Source organism: Nematostella vectensis, chromosome 8 (genome assembly GCF_932526225.1).
Source record: "Nematostella vectensis chromosome 8, jaNemVect1.1, whole genome shotgun sequence".
NCBI lineage: Eukaryota > Metazoa > Cnidaria > Anthozoa > Actiniaria > Edwardsiidae > Nematostella > Nematostella vectensis.
Genome location: NC_064041.1, coordinates 865,749 through 892,886, shown reverse-complemented (window position 1 = coordinate 892,886; position 27,138 = coordinate 865,749). Strand labels below are relative to the sequence as shown.

At 40.3% G+C, this 27,138-nt stretch overlaps 3 protein-coding genes across 6 annotated transcripts in view; 1 reads left to right on the top strand and 2 right to left on the bottom strand.

Moving 5' to 3' along the window:
* LOC116607025 overlaps nucleotides 1-12,539 on the top strand; it is a 37,059-nt gene extending 24,520 nt beyond the window's left edge. Inside the window, exons 3-4 of one of the 2 annotated variants that reach the window (XR_007312439.1) lie at nucleotides 6,369-10,246; nucleotides 10,754-12,539. The gene's annotated coding sequence lies outside the window, so the exon portion shown is untranslated. The remainder of the gene's footprint in view (nucleotides 1-6,368; nucleotides 10,247-10,753) is intronic. The other variant, XR_007312441.1, reaches the window with a different exon arrangement.
* Nucleotides 1,501-27,138, bottom strand: LOC116615509. Of its 3 annotated transcripts, XM_048730981.1 has the most exons (4): nucleotides 23,882-25,268; nucleotides 22,054-22,437; nucleotides 12,828-15,614; nucleotides 1,501-4,444 (listed from the first exon to the last, which is right to left on the bottom strand). In XM_048730981.1, the coding sequence occupies exons 3-4, from the start codon at nucleotides 13,076-13,078 to the stop codon at nucleotides 3,694-3,696; spliced, it is 1,002 nt and encodes a 333-aa protein (XP_048586938.1). In that variant the 5' UTR covers nucleotides 13,079-15,614; nucleotides 22,054-22,437; nucleotides 23,882-25,268; the 3' UTR covers nucleotides 1,501-3,693. The 3 variants fall into 3 exon arrangements, with proteins under 3 accessions (XP_048586938.1, XP_048586939.1, XP_048586940.1); XM_048730982.1 differs by lacking the exons at nucleotides 1,501-4,444; nucleotides 12,828-15,614; nucleotides 23,882-25,268 and adding exons at nucleotides 25,275-26,974; nucleotides 27,046-27,138 and having other exon boundaries at nucleotides 18,165-22,437; XM_048730983.1 differs by lacking the exons at nucleotides 1,501-4,444; nucleotides 12,828-15,614; nucleotides 23,882-25,268 and adding exons at nucleotides 25,275-26,013; nucleotides 27,046-27,138 and having other exon boundaries at nucleotides 18,165-22,437.
* LOC116619259 lies at nucleotides 18,165-22,054 on the bottom strand. The gene has a single exon (XM_048730980.1). The coding sequence runs from the start codon at nucleotides 21,006-21,008 to the stop codon at nucleotides 19,782-19,784; it is 1,227 nt and encodes a 408-aa protein (XP_048586937.1). The 5' UTR covers nucleotides 21,009-22,054; the 3' UTR covers nucleotides 18,165-19,781.

Sequence of the window (27,138 nt, the reverse complement as noted above, 5' to 3'; positions counted from 1 at the left end):
TGGAATACTTCGGCGTCTTAGCTTTTTGCGTGGCAGCGGAGCGTATTTATCAAGGACTTCGAGAAAAAGCGTTTTCCAGCGCGACCACATTGATTCCGTGTCAGGCATCAATGCGATCATGTGCCAAGGCTGTTTGCCTAAGTCCTCAATAAATCGCTGTTCATTAAATCTTTTCATGTTTCTAATTTCAATGATTTTAGGTTCAGAATTCAATGGTGTTTTATAGTTGATTTTGCGAATGCCGAGAATCATTCCATGGTCACTCAATCCTAATTGAATAACACTTGTTTTCACAATCTTTTCAGGCGAGTTGGTTACATAATGGTCCAGTAAACATTTAGATGACTTAGTTATTCTCGTGGGTTTTGATATCAATTGAGATAGTTGATACGTTTGATAAATTCTTTTAAATATTTTAGCTTCATATGTTGGAACCTCAGAGAGCATATTCCCGTTGAGGTCTCCTAGGAGATGAAATTCAATAGCTAAGTCATCCAGATTCTTTATCAAGTTTTCAAGTTTTCAAAACTAACAAATAATTCACGTGAACTGATAATAAATGGGCGATAAACTGTACAAACAATGAATGGTTTGCTATTCGGCTTAATAATTTCAACACAAACTGCTTCTAGGTCTTCAGGGACCAAATCATTTCGGATGCGGTAATTATGCGAGTCACGAACATATAAACAAACACCGCCACCGTTACGTTTCCGGTCTTTCCTTATGATATCAAATCCTGGAATATTCATTTCACCGTTTGTAACCGTTTCATCTAGCCTAGTTTCATTAAACCCGAACACATCAACATTGGCAAGCATATTCATTATTCTTATCTCGTCAATATGGTTAGGCCAACTAACAATATTTAGCAGAGCCATTTTAAACCCTCGTAAATTCAGAACTATGGAATCAGTGGAATTTGTTTTTAAAAGAGCTTGACGCTTAAGAAGATGAGCTTGTAACCGGCCACTTATTTAAGTTACTCTGAAGTACCTTGCGGGTTCAGATGTAGTCCACGGGAGTTCAAATGACTAGAGTTGATGTTTGCGTTGGGCAGGAACAACCAACCATTCTGATTGGCGAAAGAACGTAGGATACGATTCGTCTCCTTAACTTTAGCCCCAAATTCTTGACTATCACAACGCTGAGAAGTGCTGAGATCACGACATCCGTGTCAGGATGTTGTTGTGGTTCCATATTACGCAGATCATTAGTTCCAACATGTAGGATAACCTTGTCGGGTCTCTCGTCTATAATGGGTTGGACATAATGGTTCATCGCAGCAACAGTTGCTCCTGGAAATGGTCTTACAGAAACACGACGCCCAGAGTTCGCCAACTCCCATCCCTTAACAAATTTCACAATTGTGTCGCCGGCTATCACCACATTTTGTTTCCGATTTGGATCTTGCTCAGATCGAGATGATGAGGTTGAACCGACTTGGCCTTGGGAATCCGGTTGGATCCGAGGTTCCGGTACCGATTTTTTAAATCTGGCTTTTTCTTTTTCCCCTTTGTTTGAGCGTCTGAAGACGCTGCTGTAGATTTAGGTTGGAGTTGCTCGCTGCCCAGTTCAACTGCCCCATTCAGTGTAGAAGCAGGACTACTTGACTTGGTGCAGGAATATAATTCTTTAAACATTATTTGCAGCGCAAGCTTTAATGAACCTCTCTCTTCAGAAATTTTTTGACATTCCTCTTCCAAAGCTAACACTTGTAGACGAAGAGTATTATTTTGATTCCTGAAATCTTCAGAACACTGTTTGCCCCTCAGTTGATCGATATCCTTCTTGAGCTCAAGGAAAAGCTGATGGCAATGACAAACTTGCCTCTGAGGTTCAGGCTTATTCTCAGCAGATCTATCCAACTGACTCCTTCGTTACCGGCGAAGCAGTCCTTCGCGACCGACGCCATTGCCTTTCTCAAACGGCTGACCAGATCATTTTTTTTTCCTGCTGTAGAGAGAGCTCGCCTAGTAAGTTCTTCTTTCAATGAAGTAATTGTATTCGACTCGAGATTCTTCCCATTCAGTAGCGGTTCTTGTATATCGCTATGAAGTGCTTCATCCCTTTCATCAGAAGAGTTGTCAGATATCAATGGTGCGGAATTCAGTGCCAATGGCTGTAGGGAGTCTCTGAAATCGCGAATAGCCTCTTGAAACGAAGTACTAAAAGTTTCCTTACAGATATCTGAGACTAATTTTGCTTTCCGAAGTGAATGATAACTAAAATTTCCGTTTTCGTGGAGAGCGGAAAAAATTCTTGTGTCCGCCATGCTAATTTATGAGATGAAGTAAGGGTATCTGTCGAGTGGATCTTTGGAGATATAATCAATTTTAAATTCATTGAATTCCAAAAGAATTTGAAGGTGTGTCTTAGTGTTGTTGGCAAAATGTACAATACATGTGATCTACTTCACAATTCCCAAGCGTGTCTCTATGGTAACAACACAACAGAGTACTTTGATGTCCAACCTCCAACAATTGAAAATTGTTGGAGGTTGGACATCTTGATGTGTTTTGACTCAGGAGCAATAATAATGTATATACCAATAAAACTATTCCAATCCTGGAGTGGGGGGACACTCCCTTATATGGGCTATATGGGGATGTGCTGCTGGTCAGGGTTTGGTTTTTTACCTGAACAGGGGATTAATATTTTTGGCCTTTCTGTTCTGTCCTAGACAGGGAAAAGATAGCTGAACTTACTTTCACACGAAAACCCCTCACTTTAGTTGTGACAACATGAGTGAATTCCAGCAGAAATGTTGACTTGTTGCAATGCGTTTTGTCTTGTTTAGGACTAAATAAAATGAATAGGACAAACAGAGTCAAAAGATATTCCAACGTTTCGGACATTTCTTTCCGTCCTTACTCAGGGCGGTTACACTCGAGGTTTTTTTTTTAGGACAAAACACATTGCAACATTAAGGATATTGTCCTGAACAGGGTCCTAAAATTTAAGGGTGTTATCATAAACAGGAATGAAACCCTCAGCAGCATCCCTATACCCAAACTTGTGTTGAGTTCCCCCTGTACACCAATATTGTTATTAATAAACACAAGTTGCCGGTATAAAAGGTATAGAGGTCCGAGAGACTAATTAGTATTCAAAATTGAGCGAATAATATTTTGTTATGCAAAGCTTTTTTATCCGAACCAAATCAGGTTTGAATAAAATTATTTTTCAAGGAATAATAAGCAATACACAATTGAAAAGGTGATTAAAAGGAAATCATTTGATACGTTTTTGCTCACATTTTGAATTCTAAATTTTGCAGTACAGGAAAACTTCCCCTATATACTTCCTGTAAGGGATGGGCTGGCAAGAATTAGGGGAAGTTCACAATAAATACAGGACACTAAAGTGGGGGTCCGCTATTTTTTCATGATACTATTTTTTCCCTAATTCAGTTATGGTTGGAAAAGAGGAAGCTCACCAGTAGAGAAATCATCTTTCTCTCACTTTCATGTTCAGGGATACATTTCTATCATGACTGAAACTCTACTAGTAAACAACAACAGTGGGGAGGAGAGAGAGAGTATCTAAAACATAATTGCTGTTTGAGTGGGATTAGGTGTGGGTCGAATTAATGTTTCTTCTTCTGATATCAAATGAACAGTCCCTCAACAGGACATTTTGTATTGATTAGTACCCTAAAATGGTTGTGCTGTTTAAATCCCCCCGTACCTGTTAATAAAAGCAGTAAACAATCATACTATAGGGCTTCTTGTTTTTTAGTACTTTTTCCATTAGCGTCATCATCAGGGCTGCTTGCTGTTGTTGCATTTGTTGTTGTTGCATAGGCTGTTTATGTTTTCTGTCTTGTAGTTCCTGCCTCTTGATTTCAAGCTCTGCTTTACGCGCATCAGCTTGTTCTGTGATTTCAGCTTTTCTCAGCTTCAGTTCCTCCGCCCTATTTCTGTCCTTGATTTCTCCCCTTTCTTTCAAATACATCATCTTATCTGAGCCAGTCGCTTTTCTTTTTTTGTGTTTGGGCTCATCGTTGTTTTCCCTTTTCCTACTTTCTTTGAAGGTTTCAAGCGACTGTTTTTGCATTTCTTCGGCTTTAGCCTTGTCCTCGTCAGTGTGCTTTTTCTGCTCCGATCTTGTCTGATTCTCGCTGTCATGTTCGAAAAGCTCCATGATATTTTGAACACCTTGATCAACGTCTGTTTTTTCGCTGGGACAAATTCCACTGGCTCGTGCCTCTGCCTTCACCTTGTCTTTGTAGTTTTTCTCTAGCGTGTAAAAGTAGCGATCCCTAACAGATCGCTGACTTACTTTAAAGACTGGTTCTTCTATAGGGTTTAATATGGTGGCTATTGTGCTCCAAATCTCACCCCTTTCTTGGGATCCATTTCTGCAAATCCATGGTTCGTTTGTCAGAATTTCTCTATCAAGTAGTGTGTCGTGGGCATTTGTCCACTTCATTGCCGGTTTTCTAAAACAAAAAAAGAGGGGGAATTACCAACTATACAAGCCTTAAAACTTCAAGAAAACAAATAGTCACTATGAAATAAGTAATTCCGAGACATAAATATAGTTTACTTCATAGAAAGTGCGACGTACGGGATTTTATTCACGAGTGGCTTTTGGCTAAACACGAACGAGCGAGTGTTCGAGCGATTAGTAGCATGTCAATCACTAAAAAAATGTGGTCACTCATACATATATCTTCTAACATTTTTCCTGGTAAAGGTTTTGAAGCAGAAAAATGATGTTCAATGTAATATTACAGTTTACTGAAAATTTGACCACTTTTTGTCATAATGCGGCTGAGATATTGCAGTTCAACCAATATTGATACTTGTCGCATTCCGCCGTATGCCACTTTTGGAAACAGTTCCTGTCTAGCTGAAGGCAGAGAGGAATGTTGCAGACTTTCGTCGTTTCTTTCGTCGTAGCTTTTTTCATTTCCCTAAATTGCATTCAGACAGAGAAACAAGGCAATGGTCCACTCTCACGGTTGATCTTTTTGGGCGACCAGGGCGTGGACACCATTTTCTTTTCCTTCATAGTACTTCATATCACTGAAGAAGTTGGTCTGATAAGTCGACCCCACTCATACTTTTATTCTAATAGTTTATGACAGGGGGATGGAAACAGTATCCTTTTCAAATTTGCCATTCACTATTTTTCCTATCAGTAGTTAAATTACCAGTTGCTGCATAGCATGTTGAAGGCGTACAAACAACTTTTGTGTCCTGCCAGTTTACGAAAACCAATTACCCTTCCCGGAACCACCGTGTTGCTCCTCTTGTAGCCTTGCTTGTCAATTCATTATTGAGTTTCACTGGAAACCCTTTCCTGTTCTGCCTTACAGTTCCTGTAGCCATGCAACCCTTTTCGAGGAGATTTCAAAATAGTTTCAGGCTTCTGTAGAAGTTATCTACGAACAAGTGGTATCCTTGGGAAAGCAAACTGTCCATAAGTTCAAACACTACACCATTACCAAGCCAATGTGTTGTCTTAGTTAGTATTTTTCCCGCTAAGATGCTGAATTTGTAAGTGTTTTAGAGCAGGCTAAAACCTAGAATTTGAAGCCCCATCTAGTTGGCTTGTCTTTTTCAACTGCTTCATGCAAAATCTCCTCTTTGACGCGACTATTCTTTCATTAATTGAAAGATTTTGTCATGCATGGTATTTGTAATTCTCATAGAAAAGGTTTAACCTTTAGTAAAGGGTCATATTGGATGCAACGCTAATTGTCACCAGATGCATGCTGTCAGTAAAGCGACGCGCTGATTGGTTAATTCAAGCCAAGCTGTCAAATTGAATTCGAATGTTGCATCCACGGATTCCTCTATCGTCTCTGGGTTGCCGATATGTGTAAAAACTTAGCCTTTTCTGGTAGAAAGAGTTTGTTTGGGAGGCCGAAAATCGCTGGGGACATGGAGATATTTATATTCTACCGCACTGTGTTGGTTGATTTTCGAGATTTTACTCGTACTCCAATTCTGGCCGCTTGAGTTGATCGCATGTCTCTGAAGCCTGCCTGCCTTTACTTTTTATAGGTATATAGTAACGCGGAATCCCTCAACTGCTCAAACGTTAGAAATACCGCTTATTCTGAATAAATACACATCTCAAAACAATGAGAGTTTATTGTGACCTTTATTCTAGGATATAAGACAATTATAGGACAATTACAGGAGGTGATCAATAGTGAAAATATTCGAGCTAGTTACTGGGATTGACTGGAGACTGACTGTGAGGTTGGTAAGCCTGTGGTAAACCGCGACGAGAAATGCGAGTATATAATTCCATTACAAATAAGCTAAGCATGACAAGAAATCCTCCACCAAGATTTAAAGAATTCTTTTTGTCGCTCACCTTCCCTCTTACCCTTTTCTTCTTTGTGTCAGGGAGAGCTAGATGTAGTATTTACCCGACAGCCATTAAACTAGGAATAGCGATGACGAAGCGTACCAATTATTTTGCTACGAGTGCGTAAAGGACAGACATCGCTTTAAAGTCAAGTTCATTTCAAGGCAAAGAAGCAAATGTATTCAATATTCTTAAAGGAATTAAAGCTGATTCTTGAATTGCCAAATTAGAAACCAAATTACCACACAATGTACAACACTCAAATACAGTAGAAAATACAATTAATATAACTGTTATTGTTATAAAGATTGACTTGAACAAATATGGAGTGACATAACATGTAAGATCTCACATAATACTCAACCCTTACTTAATCCGTCTAAAACAATATTATTATTTGTATTTATATTATTAATAAAAAATTGCGTAATTAAAATTGTTCAGTGTCTTTTCCATTGACACGCCAGATAGTGTCAAATTAGTATCATCTGCAAACATGCGAGATGTAGAATCTACGCTGGTAGATCATTAATATATAGGAGGAAGAACAGGGGGCCAAGAATTGATCCTTGGGGAACACCACACGTGATATGGCTTTCAGAGGATAGCGACTCATTAACCTGGCAAACTTGTTTTCGGCCAGATAGGTAGGACTTAATTAGAGACAGAGCATCATGAGAAATTCCAAGGATTTGCATCTTGCGAAGTAAGATCTCAGGATCCACTGTATCGAAAGCCTTTTTTAGATCTAGCAAAACGACCAGATTAAACATTTTGCGGTCCATGTTAATTAACCATGAATTTGTGCAATCCAACAGAGCTGACATGGTTGAGTGAAGCCTCCGAAAGCCAAATTGGTGGTTAGAAATTAAACTATTTTTTAGCAGATATTTGTATAATTGGTTAGAAAGTATTCGCTCCATAATTTTACTAATGACTGGTAGAATTGAAATAGGACGATAGTTTTCCGGTAATCTTCGTTCACCTTTCTTTGAAAGAGGTATTACCCTAGCTATCTTCCAATCATTGGGAAAATGGCAAGTTTTGATAGAACTGTTGAAGATATAAGAAAGAGACTGAGCAATTGCTGGCGCTGCAGCTTTTAACATTTTTCCTGACACTTTGTCAATGCCAGTGGCTTTAGATTTTGATAAGCCTGATAAGAGCTTAAGAACATACTATCAATGGATGCCGCAAGATTTTGACCAATGTTGGAAAAATACTGATTAAAATTCTCAGCTATTTCATCAGGCGCATATACACTAGCGCCATTTATTTTAATCTTATTTACTGTACGCTGATCCGAGGATCGTCCGAGAAGATCATTAATTATCTTCCAGGCTTCCTTTGGATTATCATGTTCCTGGGCTATTTTATTTTTATAATAATTAGACTTCGCCTCCCTTAGGGCAATGAACACTTGTATTGATCAAAGTCTTAATTTCCCCATGGAATACTTCGGCGTCTTAGCTTTTTGCGTGGCAGCGGAGCGTATTTATCAAGGACTTCGAGAAAAAGCGTTTTCCAGCGCGACCACATTGATTCCGTGTCAGGCATCAATGCGATCATGTGCCAAGGCTGTTTGCCTAAGTCCTCAATAAATCGCTGTTCATTAAATCTTTTCATGTTTCTAATTTCAATGATTTTAGGTTCAGAATTCAATGGTGTTTTATAGTTGATTTTGCGAATGCCGAGAATCATTCCATGGTCACTCAATCCTAATTGAATAACACTTGTTTTCACAATCTTTTCAGGCGAGTTGGTTACATAATGGTCCAGTAAACATTTAGATGACTTAGTTATTCTCGTGGGTTTTGATATCAATTGAGATAGTTGATACGTTTGATAAATTCTTTTAAATATTTTAGCTTCATATGTTGGAACCTCAGAGAGCATATTCCCGTTGAGGTCTCCTAGGAGATGAAATTCAATAGCTAAGTCATCCAGATTCTTTATCAAGTTTTCAAGTTTTCAAAACTAACAAATAATTCACGTGAACTGATAATAAATGGGCGATAAACTGTACAAACAATGAATGGTTTGCTATTCGGCTTAATAATTTCAACACAAACTGCTTCTAGGTCTTCAGGGACCAAATCATTTCGGATGCGGTAATTATGCGAGTCACGAACATATAAACAAACACCGCCACCGTTACGTTTCCGGTCTTTCCTTATGATATCAAATCCTGGAATATTCATTTCACCGTTTGTAACCGTTTCATCTAGCCTAGTTTCATTAAACCCGAACACATCAACATTGGCAAGCATATTCATTATTCTTATCTCGTCAATATGGTTAGGCCAACTAACAATATTTAGCAGAGCCATTTTAAACCCTCGTAAATTCAGAACTATGGAATCAGTGGAATTTGTTTTTAAAAGAGCTTGACGCTTAAGAAGATGAGCTTGTAACCGGCCACTTATTTAAGTTACTCTGAAGTACCTTGCGGGTTCAGATGTAGTCCACGGGAGTTCAAATGACTAGAGTTGATGTTTGCGTTGGGCAGGAACAACCAACCATTCTGATTGGCGAAAGAACGTAGGATACGATTCGTCTCCTTAACGTTAGCCCCAAATTCTTGACTATCACAACGCTGAGAAGTGCTGAGATCACGACATCCGTGTCAGGATGTTGTTGTGGTTCCATATTACGCAGATCATTAGTTCCAACATGTAGGATAACCTTGTCGGGTCTCTCGTCTATAATGGGTTGGACATAATGGTTCATCGCAGCAACAGTTGCTCCTGGAAATGGTCTTACAGAAACACGACGCCCAGAGTTCGCCAACTCCCATCCCTTAACAAATTTCACAATTGTGTCGCCGGCTATCACCACATTTTGTTTCCGATTTGGATCTTGCTCAGATCGAGATGATGAGGTTGAACCGACTTGGCCTTGGGAATCCGGTTGGATCCGAGGTTCCGGTACCGATTTTTTAAATCTGGCTTTTTCTTTTTCCCCTTTGTTTGAGCGTCTGAAGACGCTGCTGTAGATTTAGGTTGGAGTTGCTCGCTGCCCAGTTCAACTGCCCCATTCAGTGTAGAAGCAGGACTACTTGACTTGGTGCAGGAATATAATTCTTTAAACATTATTTGCAGCGCAAGCTTTAATGAACCTCTCTCTTCAGAAATTTTTTGACATTCCTCTTCCAAAGCTAACACTTGTAGACGAAGAGTATTATTTTGATTCCTGAAATCTTCAGAACACTGTTTGCCCCTCAGTTGATCGATATCCTTCTTGAGCTCAAGGAAAAGCTGATGGCAATGACAAACTTGCCTCTGAGATTCAGGCTTATTCTCAGCAGATCTATCCAACTGACTCCTTCGTTACCGGCGAAGCGGTCCTTCGCGACCGACGCCATTGCCTTTCTCAAACGGCTGACCAGATCATTTTTTTTCCTGCTGTAGAGAGAGCTCGCCTAGTAAGTTCTTCTTTCAATGAAGTAATTGTATTCGACTCGAGATTCTTCCCATTCAGTAGCGGTTCTTGTATATCGCTATGAAGTGCTTCATCCCTTTCATCAGAAGAGTTGTCAGATATCAATGGTGCGGAATTCAGTGCCAATGGCTGTAGGGAGTCTCTGAAATCGCGAATAGCCTCTTGAAACGAAGTACTAAAAGTTTCCTTACAGATATCTGAGACTAATTTTGCTTTCCGAAGTGAATGATAACTAAAATTTCCGTTTTCGTGGAGAGCGGAAAAAATTCCAGGGCAAGCAGGATTGGTTGACTTTAGGGGCGGATCTAGCTTTTCGCTTAAGGGGGGCTTGGTTCAGTGGCAAAGGAGGAAGTGGGAATTTTATTTTGTTACATATGGCTTTCTGGCGTCCCAAAGGAATGTTGCAGCCCCAAATACCGAATGGGTGCAGAAAGGAAATGAAAGGTCGGACTTCAGCAACAAGCCTCAACTCCAGGTGTGTGGAAATTTTACAGCTATAAAACATGCCTATTTCAAGTATGGTTGCATTGGGATTTTCATCTCACAGTCAAGATTAGGGAATTGACTAGGGAAAATAATCCTTATATCTATATTAATTCATATTTTTGGCAGCTGTGATACTCCATGCTTTCATAAGAGGACAGCAGTCACAGTTTTACTGAGAGATGACAAACATTCGATTGATATAAAAAGAGGAGATAAAACTAGAAAACTAGACTCTTCTATTAATTGGGAGATTATTTGAGTAATTGTCTTTCTGTGGACAGGTTTATGCAATTCTTTTTAAAATTTCCTTAACATAGAGGTGCCAATACATTGCTACATATATATATTTATATATTTTTAGTTATTTTTCCTTATTCTTTGCCGAATTCTATTTCAACATTGATTGAGATAGGTGTATACACAGAATGTATGCCATGAATCAAGCCTAGCATCATTCATTCTATTCCTCCGTGCTTATTTTGCATTTTCCCTTTAGATCCCTGCCTTGAAGCAGCTGAAGAAGACTCACGTTAATGGCCGCTTCTGGTTAAAAGCTAATGCCTGTGATGTTAAGCCTGCACTACGAGAGTCGGTTCGGGGAGAGTGGAATGGAGACATTGACCTTGGTGAGGGACAGGCTCTCCGCAACGAGTATGCTCGTCGCAAGAGGCAGGTAACTCCTCCTGCACCTGCCAACAGGGAAACACTTGAGAAAAGGATTACTGAAGTGTTCACCTCACTTGATGCTGACTTAGCCGAGGGACTGAAGAAGGCTGAGAGGGAGTACGAGAAGAAATTCACCGATGGAGGCACTCAAGTCCCTCTGCTGGGAAATTATTGAAAGCTGGAAGAACGGATTACGTTGAAGGGTTCTTTGCACTTGTACATCGTTTCCTTGGCAACATTTTTACCCTGAAGGAGTTTAAGTTTCCTTGGCAGAAACTTTCAAGGTTAACTTCTATATTTTAATTATATCCACCACAACTTGCAGTGAGTCTGGTCCAAGTAAATCCCCTTCCCCGAGTATCCACTGCAAGCCCTCAACCACCCCCCCCCCTCTCTCTCTCTCCTGGTCAGAACGTTCCCCTCCTTCAAAAATTCCTAGATCCCCTGTTAATATTGTCACTGCAATTTCAAGGAGTTCTGCAAGCGGATGAGCCCTGATTTACCGTTCTACTATTGGACGGTTAATGAGCGTTTTAGAGATTTGGGCCAGTCACTCTCCACATTCAACAACCATCCATGTGATGATGATGACGACGCCAGCAGTGATGTGGATGAGGATTCTCAGGAACACCCCTTACGTCTTCACAGACTCTCTCTCAACAGCAGAGAGGATTCCTCTATCTTTGTGGCAGGACGGACTTTTCTGCCAACCAGGAACCAGCCTACCATCAGGCAGAGAATCTTCAAGCCATGTGCACACCTTCCACAACCAAGATGCACCTAGTGAATTCTTTTCCTTTCTGGCATTAGAATTGCCATTGATAGGGTAGGAAAAGGCATTTATTTGTTTTTGGATTTGTATTTATTTTTCTTTGTCTCAAGCCTGATAGTTTGACCAGGCTAACTTTGAGTGTTGGGCAGATACATTGTTTCGAGCATTTAGTATCAGGATTCTTTTTTTTTTATTCCTTGGGCCTGTGTTAAAATTTATATCAAGTAATATGTTAGTTTCATATAAAACACGAAGTACTTGGCAATTGGAATTTGATTACCTAAGCAGAGTGTAGATTGATACTAGTAGTGTAGATTGATACTTGGTCAAATCACATTGAAACATTTTTGTTGTGCTCTTATGTACCAATTGTATAAATTCACTGCTGAAAAGCACTGAAGGCAATAAGGGTGCAGGTGGCCCTTTTATACTGCCCCATGTGTACACAAGTATATTCGATTTGTATCTGGCTCTACGATACCCAGATAAACATGCATAGTTACTATTATTTATTTTTTATTCATGGGTGCTATTCATAATTCACTAAATAGAGCATTTTGAAATTAAATTGAGGAGCTATTGTTTAGAAGAAGAAGAAATTATTATATATTATTAAATTCTTAAAAATATCCTTAAAAATTACAATAAAGAAACTTAGTAACAATTGGTTGCATGCTTTTTCAAATGAACACCTGAGTGCTTTTCTCAAACCTGTGAAATACACTTTAGCTTATGTATCACTTATATCACTAATACACTCTAATGTATTTGTTCTTTTGTTCTGGCTTGAATGCTACTGCGATTATTAAACTTTATTGCACAGGTTTTTGTTAACCACTGTTAACAATGTGTACTGGTTTAAAGGCGCATAACCTATGAAGCAGTGGGGGTTACGATTCTTCAATTCTTGAGTGCAACCAATTTTGAAATAGGTGTATATGCCCTAATCCTGGCTAAACACCTGGTCATATACTCTGCAATTGATACTATTCTAAATTACTATTGTACCGGTTTCCAGGGTCTGCCCTCTCCCAAGGACTCTCTTTGACTATTACCACAATTGCCTCAAATTTAAACTTTCGTTAACTCATTATCCATTTTCTCGTCATAGAGTGCAGGTAAACATACTTACGTTTCTTCTCTCAAGGCCCTGGTAAGCTTGGGCAGTTTTTCCAAAGGACAATACCCAATAACTCTCTCACATCCGCTGTCAACCACGGCAAAACTGATAGCATTCTTGTCACGTATATTCGTCGGCTCAGGTACAATTATCAGTTCAATGTCACACTTTTTAGTCTGCTTTTTAGCAGCAATTTCAAGGGCCTTTTGGTATCGGTCCTCCCACATAGATCCTTTCACTTTAAACTGTTCTGAGAAGAGCATGGCGGTCGAAGGCGCAGCGACAGTTTGTGGAGTTGCGCTAGAGTTGGAAGGGAAGGAGGCGGACTCCGATGACGAGGGATCGCTCTAGGACAACATGAGATCATCTAGATCGTCGTCTTCGATTAATAGATTGTGCAAGCTTTCAGCGGGCTGTAGAGGAGATCCAGATCCGGGGGGTGCTTCGTCGAAGCTGCACAAGCAAGAAGGTGTAGGCGAGAGGCAATTGCATTGTAGCACATCAGTCAGGTCCAGTGGCGTTAAAAGGTGGGCAGTGGCGTCTTCAGTGCATTTTTCAGGAGTCACAACTGAAGGTGATGGGGAAGGCAGTATTTCAAAGTCCCAAATTATAGTCGCAACACAAGAGCGACCGTCTTCGTCATCAAACTACAAAACAAAACAAATGTGTGAAAACTCTTTACTCTAGCTTAATTTTGACTCAACTACAAACTCCTAGACATTCAAATTCGACCAATGTTATCGCCCTTACCTTAAGATCAGATGCTGAATTTATACGAGGCAGGGCTTCTTTGTTGCTCAAAACTCAGAGGGGACATTCGCGGTAGCGGGGATCAGCGCGTTTCTGCGATCTCTGATTTTCTCGATAAAACTTACGTGAATTTGGTGAAAAACAAGCTGAAACCACTCAACTCCCGCTACAGCCACAGGGAACTCGGCTTTACCAACACAAAAGATATAGATGAGCGATGTATCTATTAAGGCAGTCGCAGAGTTTCTTCTGATGGTCCGGAGACAGGACATCGTCCCCTTTCGGATGTAGAACGCATCGGCAATATGTTTCAAATTCGCAAAGCGTCATGGGAGATCGTTGTGCATCATGGGATATTACTCGTACCTCCTCTGATGTAAAAAGAACAGGAAATAAAACCTAAAACAGCCCCCCCTTTTTTTAAACGGAATAAAAAGCTAATAACCTATGCACCATCCAACCATATTACTTAAATATGACAGCACAGTTAACCATACTTTCACTACTCTTGGCAATGACCTCCTGCGGTCCGTTCAGCCTCTTTACTGTGCCCATCACGGAGAAACGCGCGAAGGGGTACTACAAAGGACCGCCAAATTACATAGGCACCCGGTACACGTAGACCGAAACAAAGACCGAGACCGCCACCACTCAGTAAACTCACAATTAAATGCCTGTACATTACCACTACAACCGCTGCACTGGGACAATAACTGGGAGCACCAACCCTTGGCATGGCTATTTTATTAGCTAAACCATCCAACCGTATTACAGAGATGACAACACCATTAACTAGTAAAAAAGCACCTTTTTATTCCTGTCAACCCATCATACAACGATGCCGCTATGACCTTATACTACCCCCTGGACAATAAACACACAGCACTACGTCAACGCGGCTCTTTTAACCGAACCCTTAGCGTAACAAGAAATGCATTCCTTTCCTCCCCTAGGCACCAGGGCATCTCATATACCGATACTTGATACGCATGCATTCCTTTCCTCCCCTAGGTCCCAGCCCACACATACCGATACTTGACACCGGAAATCCTTTAAGCTAGCAAATATACCACATTCTACGCATTCCTGCCATCCCCTATACTCACACCCCTTACTACTCTTAATATAACCAACTTTTGCACTAGTACTTTTCCATCGGCCATGTCTTTGAAATAATCTATTTGCGACGCCTGCTGCTGCTGTTCCACCGCCACTTTTAAGGCTATGGGTGCCGATTTCTTTTGTATTCGGAATAATGCCTGAAAACGTTTCAAGTACTAGCTCGCTCTTTGAGCCTAGTATAACCCAATTTCTTTTTTCCTGCTCTAGGCTTATAGCATGACAAACATTTAGAAATTTGACACATAAAATACTCAGAATTCAACTTTGCTTCTTTTAAATACCTAGAAATCATAGACACTGGACAAGTTGGCTTCTGTGAAGCTGTCAGATTTAACTTTTCGGGAAGATTATTTGGAGACTTCTATTAAATCTGCTAAAAACGATCAACTTAGAGAGGGAAATTGTGTGCTTCTAGCAAAGTGAGATTTGCTTATTCATCCATCTCAAAACGCGGCAAAAGCTAACAAACATAACGAAGCTGATCTTAAATCGTACAACGAAGCAAAAGGACCGGCCTTATCTTTAACTAACTGTCCTAACGGAGCTACAGTAATTGGCGCCTTTTTCACCTTTGGACGCGCCAGGATACGCTTAGCACCTGCCATAACTTGTTTGACAAGGGGATGTTCTGTAGGCGAGGGATAAGCAGCTATCTGATGAGCTCAAGCTATGCCATGTAGTGCTGCTTCTTCAGGGGCAGGTGCATTTGCGTATAGCAACAGCCTCTGAAGATAAAGCGCCACCTTATAATGCAAAGCAGCCATAGGCTGAAGCTGATGAGAGGAACGCCATGTTTTCCATCAACGAAAAGCAGTAGAAAATATAGCACTTGTAGAGGTTGCTTCTCTTTCTCATACTACTTCCGGCAAGTATCAGCTGATCCAACAAAATTGTTTAGACCGGACCACATAGGGGAAGAGAACACATCTAAAAAGAAAAAAAGAAAAAACGAAAACATAGCCCATAATAAATAAACTTCAAATATATAAATTTATATGAGGACAAGCGAAACTAAGATGACTACCTAATAAGCGTCATTCAGTTTATATACCCTTTAACTGACGCGCTACCTTCCAATGTGCTCCCTAAAACAATACCGGTATATATTTCTAGGTGTGGTCTGCTCAAATGGCAGCGCATCCAGACCACCCGAGAACACGAGAACGTGCAAAGTGTTTCAGTTTCAGTTTATTGTTTTGTCACTTTTTACATTTTTTTAAATAAAGATAATTATAATAATTTACATAGTGTGACAAGGAGGACCGTAAGAAACCGCAAGGCTTATACGAGACGGACCTCCTAAATCTTAACAGAAAATACATATTTGATAGTTCGGACAGTCAGATTAATCATATAAATATTTGGTAGGAGAGCTTTCCTTTTTTTTCATACTTATATAAAAAACACACACACACAAACACAAATCGAGAAAGAAAAAAAAAAAGAGTTAATAAGAGAAGTCTTTAACTTATTACAAAAAGAGTTAATCGTTTTGGCAGACGGAATATCAGAAGACAATGAATTGAAATATTTAGGTCCCTGATGTCTTAACGCAAACTTATGTATATTTGTTCTAAACTTTGAAATATGGAACAAGTTAGAGCTTCTCGTGTAATAATCGTGAATTTGAGAGTTCAATTGAAATATCCTGTAAAATGTTTGGGGAAGTAACCTATTTTTAAATTGATACATTAACTTACCTATTTGAAATAAAAATAAATAATTGAATTTCAATATGTTTAGATTCCTATATATCGGATCAGTGTGTGCATCATAGGATGCTCCAACAATTATACATATTGCTCGTTTTTGGAGCATAAGAATACGATTTAAATTAGATGGATAAGTGGATCCCCAAGCACTAACACAGTATTGCAAGTATGGATATAACAAAGAATAATACAACGTCAATAGTGATTGCTTTGAAAGGCAAAAACTTGCTTTATACATAATTCCTACAGCTTTTGAAACCTTACGCGCGACATTGGTAATATTGTAATGTCAAGTGTTCGTCAAGAATAACACCTAAAAATACTGTTTCTTTGACTCGCTTTATATTCTGATCACATAAGGTGACCTTTATATCAAGGTTTTGCCTTTTTTGCCGTGGCATAAAGATAATATATTTTTTTTTATATATTTATAGATAACTTGTTTGCACAAAACTAATCTGTTAATTTGGTAAGTTCATTATTGATAATTTTTATGGGAGAAAAATATACTTGTATCATCAGCAAATAAAAGTATGTCTAAGGCGGTTGAAACGCTACATATATCATTGATATAAATCAAAAAGAGAAGCGGCCCGAGCACGCTGCCTTGTGGGACACCGCACTTCACTAATTTACGACAAGAAGAAACGCCATTAAAATTTACAAACTGCTCTCTATCTGAAAGATAACTTTCAAACCATTTGAGAGGAGTTCCACGTATTCCATAGTTATGCAATTTCGCTAGTAAAATGCCATGATTGACCGTGTCAAACGCCTAGAGAATATTTTTTATAATCAATAGCACTAGATAGAGTATCGTATAAATGAAGAAGTGCAAGAGCTGTCGAATGGTTATTTCTAAAACCATATTGGTTATTTGTAATTTGTAATGTATTTGTAATTTTTAATATCATATTTAATCATGAAATTATATAACCGTTTATATACAACTTTCTCGAAAAATTTCGAAAAAACTGGTAAGACGGACACAGGTCTATAGTTTGCATAAAAAGCCTGATCACCAATCTTAAACAGTGGTAAAACACGTGCCACTTTTAACTTCTTTGGGACTATACCAGACCGAGTAGATAAATTGATAATATCAGCTATTGGTTTGGAAATGATATCAATATTTGGCTTTATAATATCCATGTGGACGAAGGCTTGAGCAGATCTCAATGATTTCTTGGTGATCAGTATCAGAAAAAAATATTGAATTAAGAATATTATTGTTCAGAAAACTAGAGAAACATTTATCAGAAGATGGTACTTTCTTTGCTAACAAGGGACCAAGATTTGTGAAATAATCACAAAAACCATTTGCAATCTCCATCGGATCGCTGACTTCACGGCCGGCAACCTTAAATGTAGAAGGCAAACGTGAATTACTTTGACGACGATTAATAACTTCATTAAGAATTCTCCACGTTTTTTTAACGTCGGATTTGTATTCGGATAGTTTTTTGTCATAATAATCACGCTTTGCTATTTTAAGTATGTGATTAAGCTTATTTCTAAACTTCTTATATTGATGTTCGTGACGTAATGTTGGAGAGCATAAGAATTGTCTATAGAAGTTTTTTTTTTCTTGATTGGCCTCAGGAGACCTTTAGTTAACCAAGGCTTCATTGTAATGCTTTTCTTTGTTTTTACTTTTTTTAATGGAAAACAATTGTTTTATGCCTTCCCCACTTAGCTTCCATAGAACGAGAGCTGCTTTAACCCGCGCTTTGTTTACTGGGCATGGATACAAAACAAGACAGTGTTTGAATCATAATGGCTATGGGCTGTTAGCCCAAAGCCGCTTTATTAATAAAATTTGTCAAAATATATAATTTGCTCTGATAAATCTAAAAATTGCCCAGTAAAGGTGAGGGCAAACAACGCCAAATGCATGGTGGGTGATAATCCACAATGCAGCCCCACCCAAGGGAAAAAGCAGCACTCGAGAACGATAGCACATATAAGCTACAATCATACCTTCGCATAGTGTTGCTACTTAAAGCAAAAACAAAATGCTTTGTCAATTATCCAATCACAACACAACAAGGACACAGCCCATGCAAATGTTTCCTGTATTGTGACAGGAGAAAAGCAAATGCCAATTTGATAAAGGCGGCAGACTTTCGCCCTTATGAACAAGCTACTAACAAAGCAATTGTACCGCAAAGACACCGCCCATGCAAGTGATTGCCAGTACTATGCAAAAAAAGAGAACAATTTAAGTTAAATGGATTCAAGCAAACTGCTACCCTTGTAAGCAGTTGCCTTGTCTGGATTGTAGCTCAACCTAAACTCAAGGATGTGCAAGAAATACACTACTATGCAAGTTGCTACATATGAGATGTACTGCACACACTCAATCTATCGCCCTTGCAAGTAGTGGAGTGTATACAGTACACATCATATGCCTTCGAGAACCAATGGATTCCCCAGCAATCGACCAGTTCTAAAAGGAAAAAATTGTACTAATTCACAAGACTATTGACCCGTATGTACTTCTGAAGGGCATTAGATTTCCAGCGTCCCATAATCCTGATCTGTGCATCAGATAACCCTTGCGCTGCCGCATGAGATGCAGCTCCAATCCGAAAGCTGTGCCCTTTATAAAATGATGGATTAAGACCTGAATGTCTTATAGCAAGTGACAGCAAGTTAGTGAATTTATCTCTAGTAACAGCATTACCAAAACTGTCCAAAAATAGGGGGCCAGCATGTGTACCCCTCAAAACTAAGTACTGCAGCAGTAAATTAACTGGACAAGGGCTGTTCTGGCGCTGAATTATCAGGGAGAAGGGACGCTGATTGTAGCTGTGTTTAAAATTATGAAAAGTCAATTTCAGAGCTTTAACCACACCGGTCTCCGCTTTGAGTTGGGATAGTTGAAAAATTGTTAACAGACTTCCTGTATTCTGAGTTTGACTGGATTGAGTCATTTCCCCAACTCGTAAGAAAGCATAAAAGGCAAAACAGCACATTGATTGAAAAAGACATGATTCAAATTTCGTGGAACAAATAACAGGAGCTGCTGTAACCAAACGTTGTAGTATTGGCAAGGTGATGGGGAGCCGAGTATCAAGTTTAAAACAAATTTTGCTATAGCCTTTGAGTATCTGGATCACGTAAAAAACCTTAGTTGGATCAGGAAGATTAGATAAACGATGTGAATAGCCCAGCGCAGATACATAAGTGTGAACAGTTGAAGGGGCATAGTGATGATCGAATAAATATGCAATAAAAAGAGCTACCATACTTGGCGATATGGGCAGCTGTACAGCACAATTCTGGAAGGTAGCGCTGAGGAACTGGTTAAATAAACGCCAAGCCCGTCTATAGGTAGGGATGGATGATTGCTGAAGGCTTGAAGCCATGAGTGTTTCAACTATGGGCCCCAATGTTGTGGCAACAGAGACAACGGAATTTCCGTCGGGTTGGAATGCATTGTTGCTGGGGCTTTTTCTTTGAAAACCTGAAGCTGGAGACGAGATAAAGAATCTGCTAAAATGTTATGCACACCTGGTATATGCTTTGATCTGAAAAGAATATTATGTTTAAGACAAAGGGCGACCAAGTAGCGGACAAAAAACATTAGAGATTTATCCCGGCAGCTCTGTTTATTGATCACGTAAACCAATGCTTCGTTATCAGTAAAAAATAAAATGCACTGGTTGGTCATTCTATGCCCCCATAAATGTACACTAAGGACAATGGGATAGAATTCCAGAATAGCGATATTCTTTCCTACCCATGTATCGGGCCATTGCCCATAGCACCATTCGTCACCAAAAACTGCCCCATAACCCAGAGAGCCTGCAGCATCAGTAAAGAGCCGAAGTTTAGGTGAGCTCACCCAGTGCTCGTCAAGGAAAAATGACTTGCAATTGAAATTCTGAAGAAAAGACAGCCAAATTTTTAAGTCCTCCTTGGCACTTATATTTAGTCTGATCTTGTGGTGAGGGGCCCTAACATTAATAGTGAGATCTATCAGCCGCCTCAGAAAGGCCCTGCCAGGCATGACAACAGAACATGCGAAATTTAGCATTCCAATTAGCGACTGTAACTCCTGGAGGGACACCTTCTTTCTGCGCAAAAAACTAGTAATCAGCTGTATAGACTTGTCAATTTTGTCTTGTGGTAGGCGAGCCACTAACATTTGGGTATCAAGTTCAATACCCGCAAACTGCAAAGTAGTGGCAGGTCCCATTGTTTTCTCTGGTGCTATGGGAATACCCAGATAGTTACATAGGTCCAGAAAAAGTTGTAGTTGCGCCCTACATAGATCTTCGGTAGGGGCTATGATCAAAAAGTCATCAAGAAGGTGGAGGATTGAATGTATATGTAATTTGTTCCTAGCTATCCATTCCACAGCCGTACTAAAGGTTTCAAACGTTTTACAGGAGCTGGAACAACCCATAGGCATGCATCGATCATAATAGTAAGAGTCTCTCCATTTAAAACCCAACAAGGGGTAGTCCTTAGGATCGATAGGAATTATGCGAAATGCATTCTTTATGTCAGTCTTAGCAAGATAACAGCTGGTACCATTATGCCGAATAAATCGAATTGCGTCCTCGATAGTGGCATAACGGACGCTTGTATTAGCTGGCATTATGCCATCATTGATAGAAATCCCTTTAGGGAAAGAAAGATGATGTATAAGCCTAAATTCACCGGGTGTTTTCTTAGGTACAACCCCCAACGGTGATACCCGAAAGGGTGAAAATGGTGGGATTGCAAAGGGACCTGCAAGCCTATGGGCCTCCAGCTCTTTGAAGACCTTGGCATCAACAATTTCAGGATGTTCCGAAGCCGAAAGCAGGTTCTGAGATTCAAGGGGTTCTAATGTGCCTTCAAAATGCAAGGAAAAACCTGAATTGAAACCCTTAGACAGATAAGCAAAAATGGCTGGTTCATACCCAGAAAGTGAATGCAAAAAAACGTTCACTTTTTACCGGGGTTGGAAGATTGGGGCCTGGCATGTTCCGATTGTCCTCCCGGTTGTTGCCGTTGGGGACGAAAACATTTAGTGGCAGGGTGGCTACCAGCACTGCAGAGATAACATGCATGCTTGAAGTCGCAACCCGAACATGCCTTGCCACTGTGGAAACGGTAACAGAAACCTTTTGGGATAGCCTGGTGTGATTTGTTTGGAATTCTTCCGGTACTGGCAGGTTTAGTTACCGAAACATGTGACCGAAGCCACAATTCGGAATGGATATTGGCCCATGGGAACAGGGAGGGGTTTACCTGGCGCAGCGTACGGAATGTTTCATCATAATAACGCCAATTGTGGCCACGATTAGCCAAATCATGGATCGTTTCCCCATATTTCATGAGGGCTGGGGCCTCATTGGGATATTTCTGGGTATAAACCGCCACAAAAATTCTGAAGGCTGATGCCCACATCTCCATAGTCAGATTCCGTTTAGGCAGAGTAGTGGGCTCTAGACAAATTGAGGGCTGCCGGCCCCCACTACCTGATGAGACACTTAACTGATATTTGTCCTCTGACCAGGGATTGCTTAATAGAATACCAAACTCTAAAAATTCATTATCCCAAATCTTCGCCTTTGTCTTTGTGGAAACTCTTGTGTCGAGCGAAAATTGAACTGTCTGAAGGTCATGTGTAGGGGGTGGTGGAGGGTCCTTCTCACCTGAGAGCTGGCCCCGAACGTTGGCGATGGCTGACTCCACCAATGCATCGGTGCGCGTTTGGGGTGGAACCTCCACTGGTGTGTTAGCTTCTTCAGCAGGAACCCGCTGTGGGAGGAGAGGTATAAGGGCATCCGTGACCCTGGTTGTGACCGTTGAAATGATCATCTCCAACGTGTCTGGTGACAAGGTTGCGTGTTACGGCTGATGGTGGTGCGACAATTTCCTCCGTGTTGTTAACGGCTGGTGGAGGGTCGACCATTGACCCGGTTCTCCTTGCTTGCAGCCGAGCAGATCTAGGCCTTTTAGCTGGCTGAATTGGAGGTGGTGGTGGTCGGCGTTTCCTAGGCATGGTCTACTTCTATAGGGAAATAGTACAAATCTATCTGCAAAAGATAGGTACATGGAGCTGATGTAATATCATCCTCCAAAATTAATAAATTAGAGGAATGAAACCCCCAAATAATAAACATATGACAATGGGAGGATTGAAACCACCACAGCATCAGTGCAAGAAATCAAATCACAGCAAAATGAGAAACAAAATGATAAACAGGAGGATTGAAGCCCCATACAATCTACTAGAGAGAAAAATATAATAGAAAAGGAGGATTGAAAAAAAAACCCAGAAAACAAATTACTGTACAAGGAGTAAAGCCTTGTGCAAATAATTAACAAGAGGATTAAAGCCCCATAAAATCTTAGGGACAAGGGGAGGAATAAAGCCCCCACGAAGCCAATTGTAAGGATTTAAGCCTCACAGAATTAATAAACACGAGGATTGAAGCCCCATGAAGTCCGCGAGTTGATATAAACCTCTCGCGATTGAGAGCAGAAGGAGGATTAAAGCCCCCACAAGGCAAATTTCAAGCCGAACTTAAACAACAAAATATAATGTATGACTCCTCGTAAGGGAAATTTAATTGTACAAACATCGGATATAACATACCCGCAGTTATGAAGCAACTATGCAAGAAAGAAAATATCAAAATGCCAAAACCGTTAAATACTTCGCTATTAGTTCGGTAAAACAGTGGAGGTCAAAGAGGGTCAACAGCTCAAGTAAACAGTACGATAAAAACAGATTTTGAACAAATTAGTGCCACCACAATAAGAACGGAGTAAGTAATAGTAGTTCGGCTAAATTCAATGAGTGAAAAAAGAGACAATCCGTAAGGCCTATCAGTCATCAACAAACCTACCGATCGTTAAAGATGAGTTTCGGTCTCCGTTGTCTTGAGTAAGTTGATTGAATGAATGATAGCACCGCGATAGCTACGATACAGCATATACTGGCTATCTTGAGACAAATGAACTCCATCACGCAGGAATGGAGTATGGAAAGGGTTTTTAAAACCCCTGTGTGACCAGCAGAACACGTTTGGCAAGGACTCGAGAAGAACACTCGAGATTTGGTTAAGAGTTTCAGCATTTCTGTTAAATACGCGGTGACCGCGGAATGCACGCCCCCGTGGGATAACATGGCATAAACCGACGACGCGAACGGAATACTCGTTGCGTAAGAGCAACACTAATTCTTCAATGCGTGAGCCAACAACTTCAGGACCAACACAGGAAAGGTCATTGGTACCAATTTCAATAATAACTACATCGGGAGAGGACCGAGAAACGACATGGAGATCCCTGGCGCGAAGCCAAGGAACAGTGCGTCCTCCCACGCCGTGCAAAATAACATGGATGCTACCAGCAAAACCAAAGGAAAGATCCGCCCGGGAATCAAAATTAACCGAAAGATCCGAATGTAGACGACGGACAAAAGAATGTCCTAAGATGAGAACTTTAGGTATATCAGAAGCCATAACAACTCACCGAAAAACTTTAGCGGATCCTTCGGCGACTGGCAGCAAATGACACCGTGCACGAGTGTTTCCCTAGCCTAGTGCTAATGGATAGGGGTCAATGCAATGCATCCCCAACAGGAGTCACGTGTGGACAGTTGTTATATAACAATAACACAGGGTCCCCATCAATGAATTATACTGCACAGGGTTCCGATTATAATATTATAGCATTAATTTGAATAACCCGTGGGAAAGCATAAAAAGTCTATTCGCAAGCAAATATTTTCTATAAATCGTCGTAAACGTATCTAAGAAATTGCACTACAAGGATCATCATCAGGGATATGATCCCAACTGTGCATTTCTAGTTCAGATCTAAATTTCGCCTTGCTGGTGGCGGATTTTTCTCTATAAAATGTCCATTGTTTGTGATCAACAACATTAATATTTTCTGAAAGTAAAGTAAAAACTGGTAAGTGATCAGATACATCCGAAAACAATACCCCGCTTTTACTGAAACTATCGTGGTCGTTAATAAAGATATTGTCAAGAAGTGTAGCGGTATGAGAAGTTATTCTTGTTGGGCGCGTTATCAAAGGAAAAAACATTTTAGAATACATTATGTCCAAAAATTCAGCAGTTAAACGATGGGTATCATGCTTCATTAGGTCCAAATTCCAATCGGCCATTAATATACACAACTTGTTATTTTTAGAGATGACTAAAAGAATTTGATCTAGTTCATCACAAAATTCTTGTACGTCTTTTTCTGGGGGTCTATAGACAACGCCAACAATAATGTTTCTTTCCTTTTGACGAGTTATTTCAACAACTAAGGATTCCGCGCAGGTATCAGAAAAGCATATTTCCGGGCGGCATTTAAACTCGAATACCTGTTTTAGATACAAGCCAACACCTCCCCCAGTTCTGCCTTTGCGTGGTTCATGAACATAATTGTAGCCTGGAATGTCACAAGAATGACAAACATTTTTTAGCCAAGTCTCACTAATTCCTATCATTGAGAAAGTTAAATTCAATGTTGACAGTAAATTGGTTACCTTATCAAAATTACCGGACAAACTTCGGGTATTCAAATGTAAAATAGACCCCTTTTCCGTCTTACTATTCACTAATTCGTTAAATTGATCCTCGATGTAGTAGTCACATGAAAACGATGAATAGAAATTTGCATCGGGATCATTATTAACGCATAAGCTAAGTTGCTTGTTTGTTTCAGAAAGTAAGGGGTTGAATTTAAGATTTTCTATTCGATCATGATCGAATCTAATTACGCCATTTTGCTGTTCAAAAAGCGCTGATTGAAAATCTTCATCCGCTAAATGACAAAAAGGCAAAACGTTAGCTAAAGGAGTTTTAAGATTACTTATCACACTATCCGCTGCCGGCTGCCTGGATGTTACCTTCGGCTGCATCCTGTTTCTGATCTCTAATAATTAGATCTAGTATGAAGTAAGCCCTCTTCCCTTCAGCTCTCGCCTTCTTCATCTCTTCGATTTTAGCTTCCCTCTTAAGAAGTGTAGCCCTTGCAAGATCTTCTGCAACGTAGAGACCCGCCGGCTTGTCAATCCTGGCCTTTCTCACAACCGCCTCCTTCGTCTTCCAGTCCTTAAGTTTACAGACAATCGTCCTCGGCCTCTCTTTCTCCGACTGCGTCAAGGATCTGCCCTTTGCCTTTTTCCTTTCTACGCGGTGCGCCCTTTCGATCCCAATCTCCAAACCAAGCTTCGTCTGGATCGCCTTTTTCACTTTAGCTTCTGAATCGGCCCACGACTCTCCTGGACTTTCTGGTATTCCGGACACACGTTTATTATTACGTCTCGACTGGTTCTCGAGATACTCGAGAGCGTCCTTTACTTTAACAACCTCGCTGTCAGTCTCTTTAACTTTCTTGTTGATAGGCCCAAAGCGTTCAACCTCACTCTGAGTGAACTCAAGGCTTGCCTTTAGGCCCGAAACCTTCTCTACCAGATCATCGACCCGGCTACTTATCTGCGATACCATTGATTCAAATACGGATCTCATCATGGATTCCTGGACGGCCAGAAGATTTTTCACGGCCGCCATTTCCTCGTCCTCGACGATAGTAGTCGGACCGGGAGATAAAGAATCAGTTCGGTTCTTCGCTGCCTTTTTTGATGACTTTCTCGACATGATTAAATACAAAGACGCAACAAATTAAAAGAGCAAACTAAAAAAATGGAAATAAAAAATGACTAGTTATGTTCTCCCATCAATGCTGTACTTTGATAAGCACATGTATGTATTCTTTAGTGAGTACTGCAGAGACAGCAGCTCCAAATGCAACGCAGCCAAAATCAATCGATATACAACCTGGGCATTCTCAAGTGGAGAAACAACAGCAACCATTATAGCTATAAAACAACCACACTGGTACGATTTACCACCCATTGACTACTAACCATCCACTGGCTATATGTACCGAACACTAGTTAAACAAGCCACCCACTGGCGAACCAATCACCGGTTACGCAAGTCAACCACTGGCTGTTAAAATAATCCACTTGTTATAGAAGCCAACCACTGGCTATAAGAAACCATCCACTGGTTATATAAGCCACCCACTGGCTAAATTTACCACCCATTGTCCATACTAGTTTAAAAGGCCACCTAATAAATAATATTCTCTTTATTTTGCCTCACAACGTTCGCAGCATCCTAGATCCGCAGCGCAAAAGCCACTATACAGATACCTGGCTCGCGAAAAACTGATCCTCACTGAACTCTGAAACTCTGAAGTTAAGATCACATCTGCCAAACTGACCAGAACGATGACGACCAACATGGAAAGTACACTTTAAAGGTGGTAAATCTACCTAATCGTAAACAAAAGAAGCCAAATAAACACCATTTAAAGTGAGAAGTGGCCAATAAGGGGGCTGAACGCCAAACTGGAACCACCAAGGTACCACTTGCCTAACAAGCTTTCATATGACTAAGAACTCTGGGAATAAGGTGAGGTGGATCCAATATCAAGATGTGTAGTTGAGTTTGGATTTTTTCAACACGCCATTTGGTTGAACACAACATATATTCAAACCACGCTACGACTGACGAAAAGGCGATAAGCGGCGGTGAAAAACTGTAAATCATGTAAACAAACAGTCTCAGCATGTGACAATCAATGTAAAACAACAGCTCATATCTACTCACAATTCTATGAGATCTCCAACAGCGTTGCAAGTGGTAAATAATAGCAAAGAATGTAACCTCTTTCCACTGAAAGATCAACAAACGAGACACAGT

Coding starts and splice junctions, on each gene's coding strand:
- LOC116619259 (XM_048730980.1), bottom strand. CDS start 21,008: ATGCCAGCTAATACAAGCGTCCGTTATGCCACTATCGAGGACGCAATT.
- LOC116615509 (XM_048730981.1), bottom strand. CDS start 13,078: ATGCTCTTCTCAGAACAGTTTAAAGTGAAAGGATCTATGTGGGAGGAC. Junction 4,445..12,827: donor AGGGCCTTGAGAGAAGAAAC/GTAAGTATGTTT, acceptor TTTTTGTTTTAG/AAAACCGGCAATGAAGTGGA.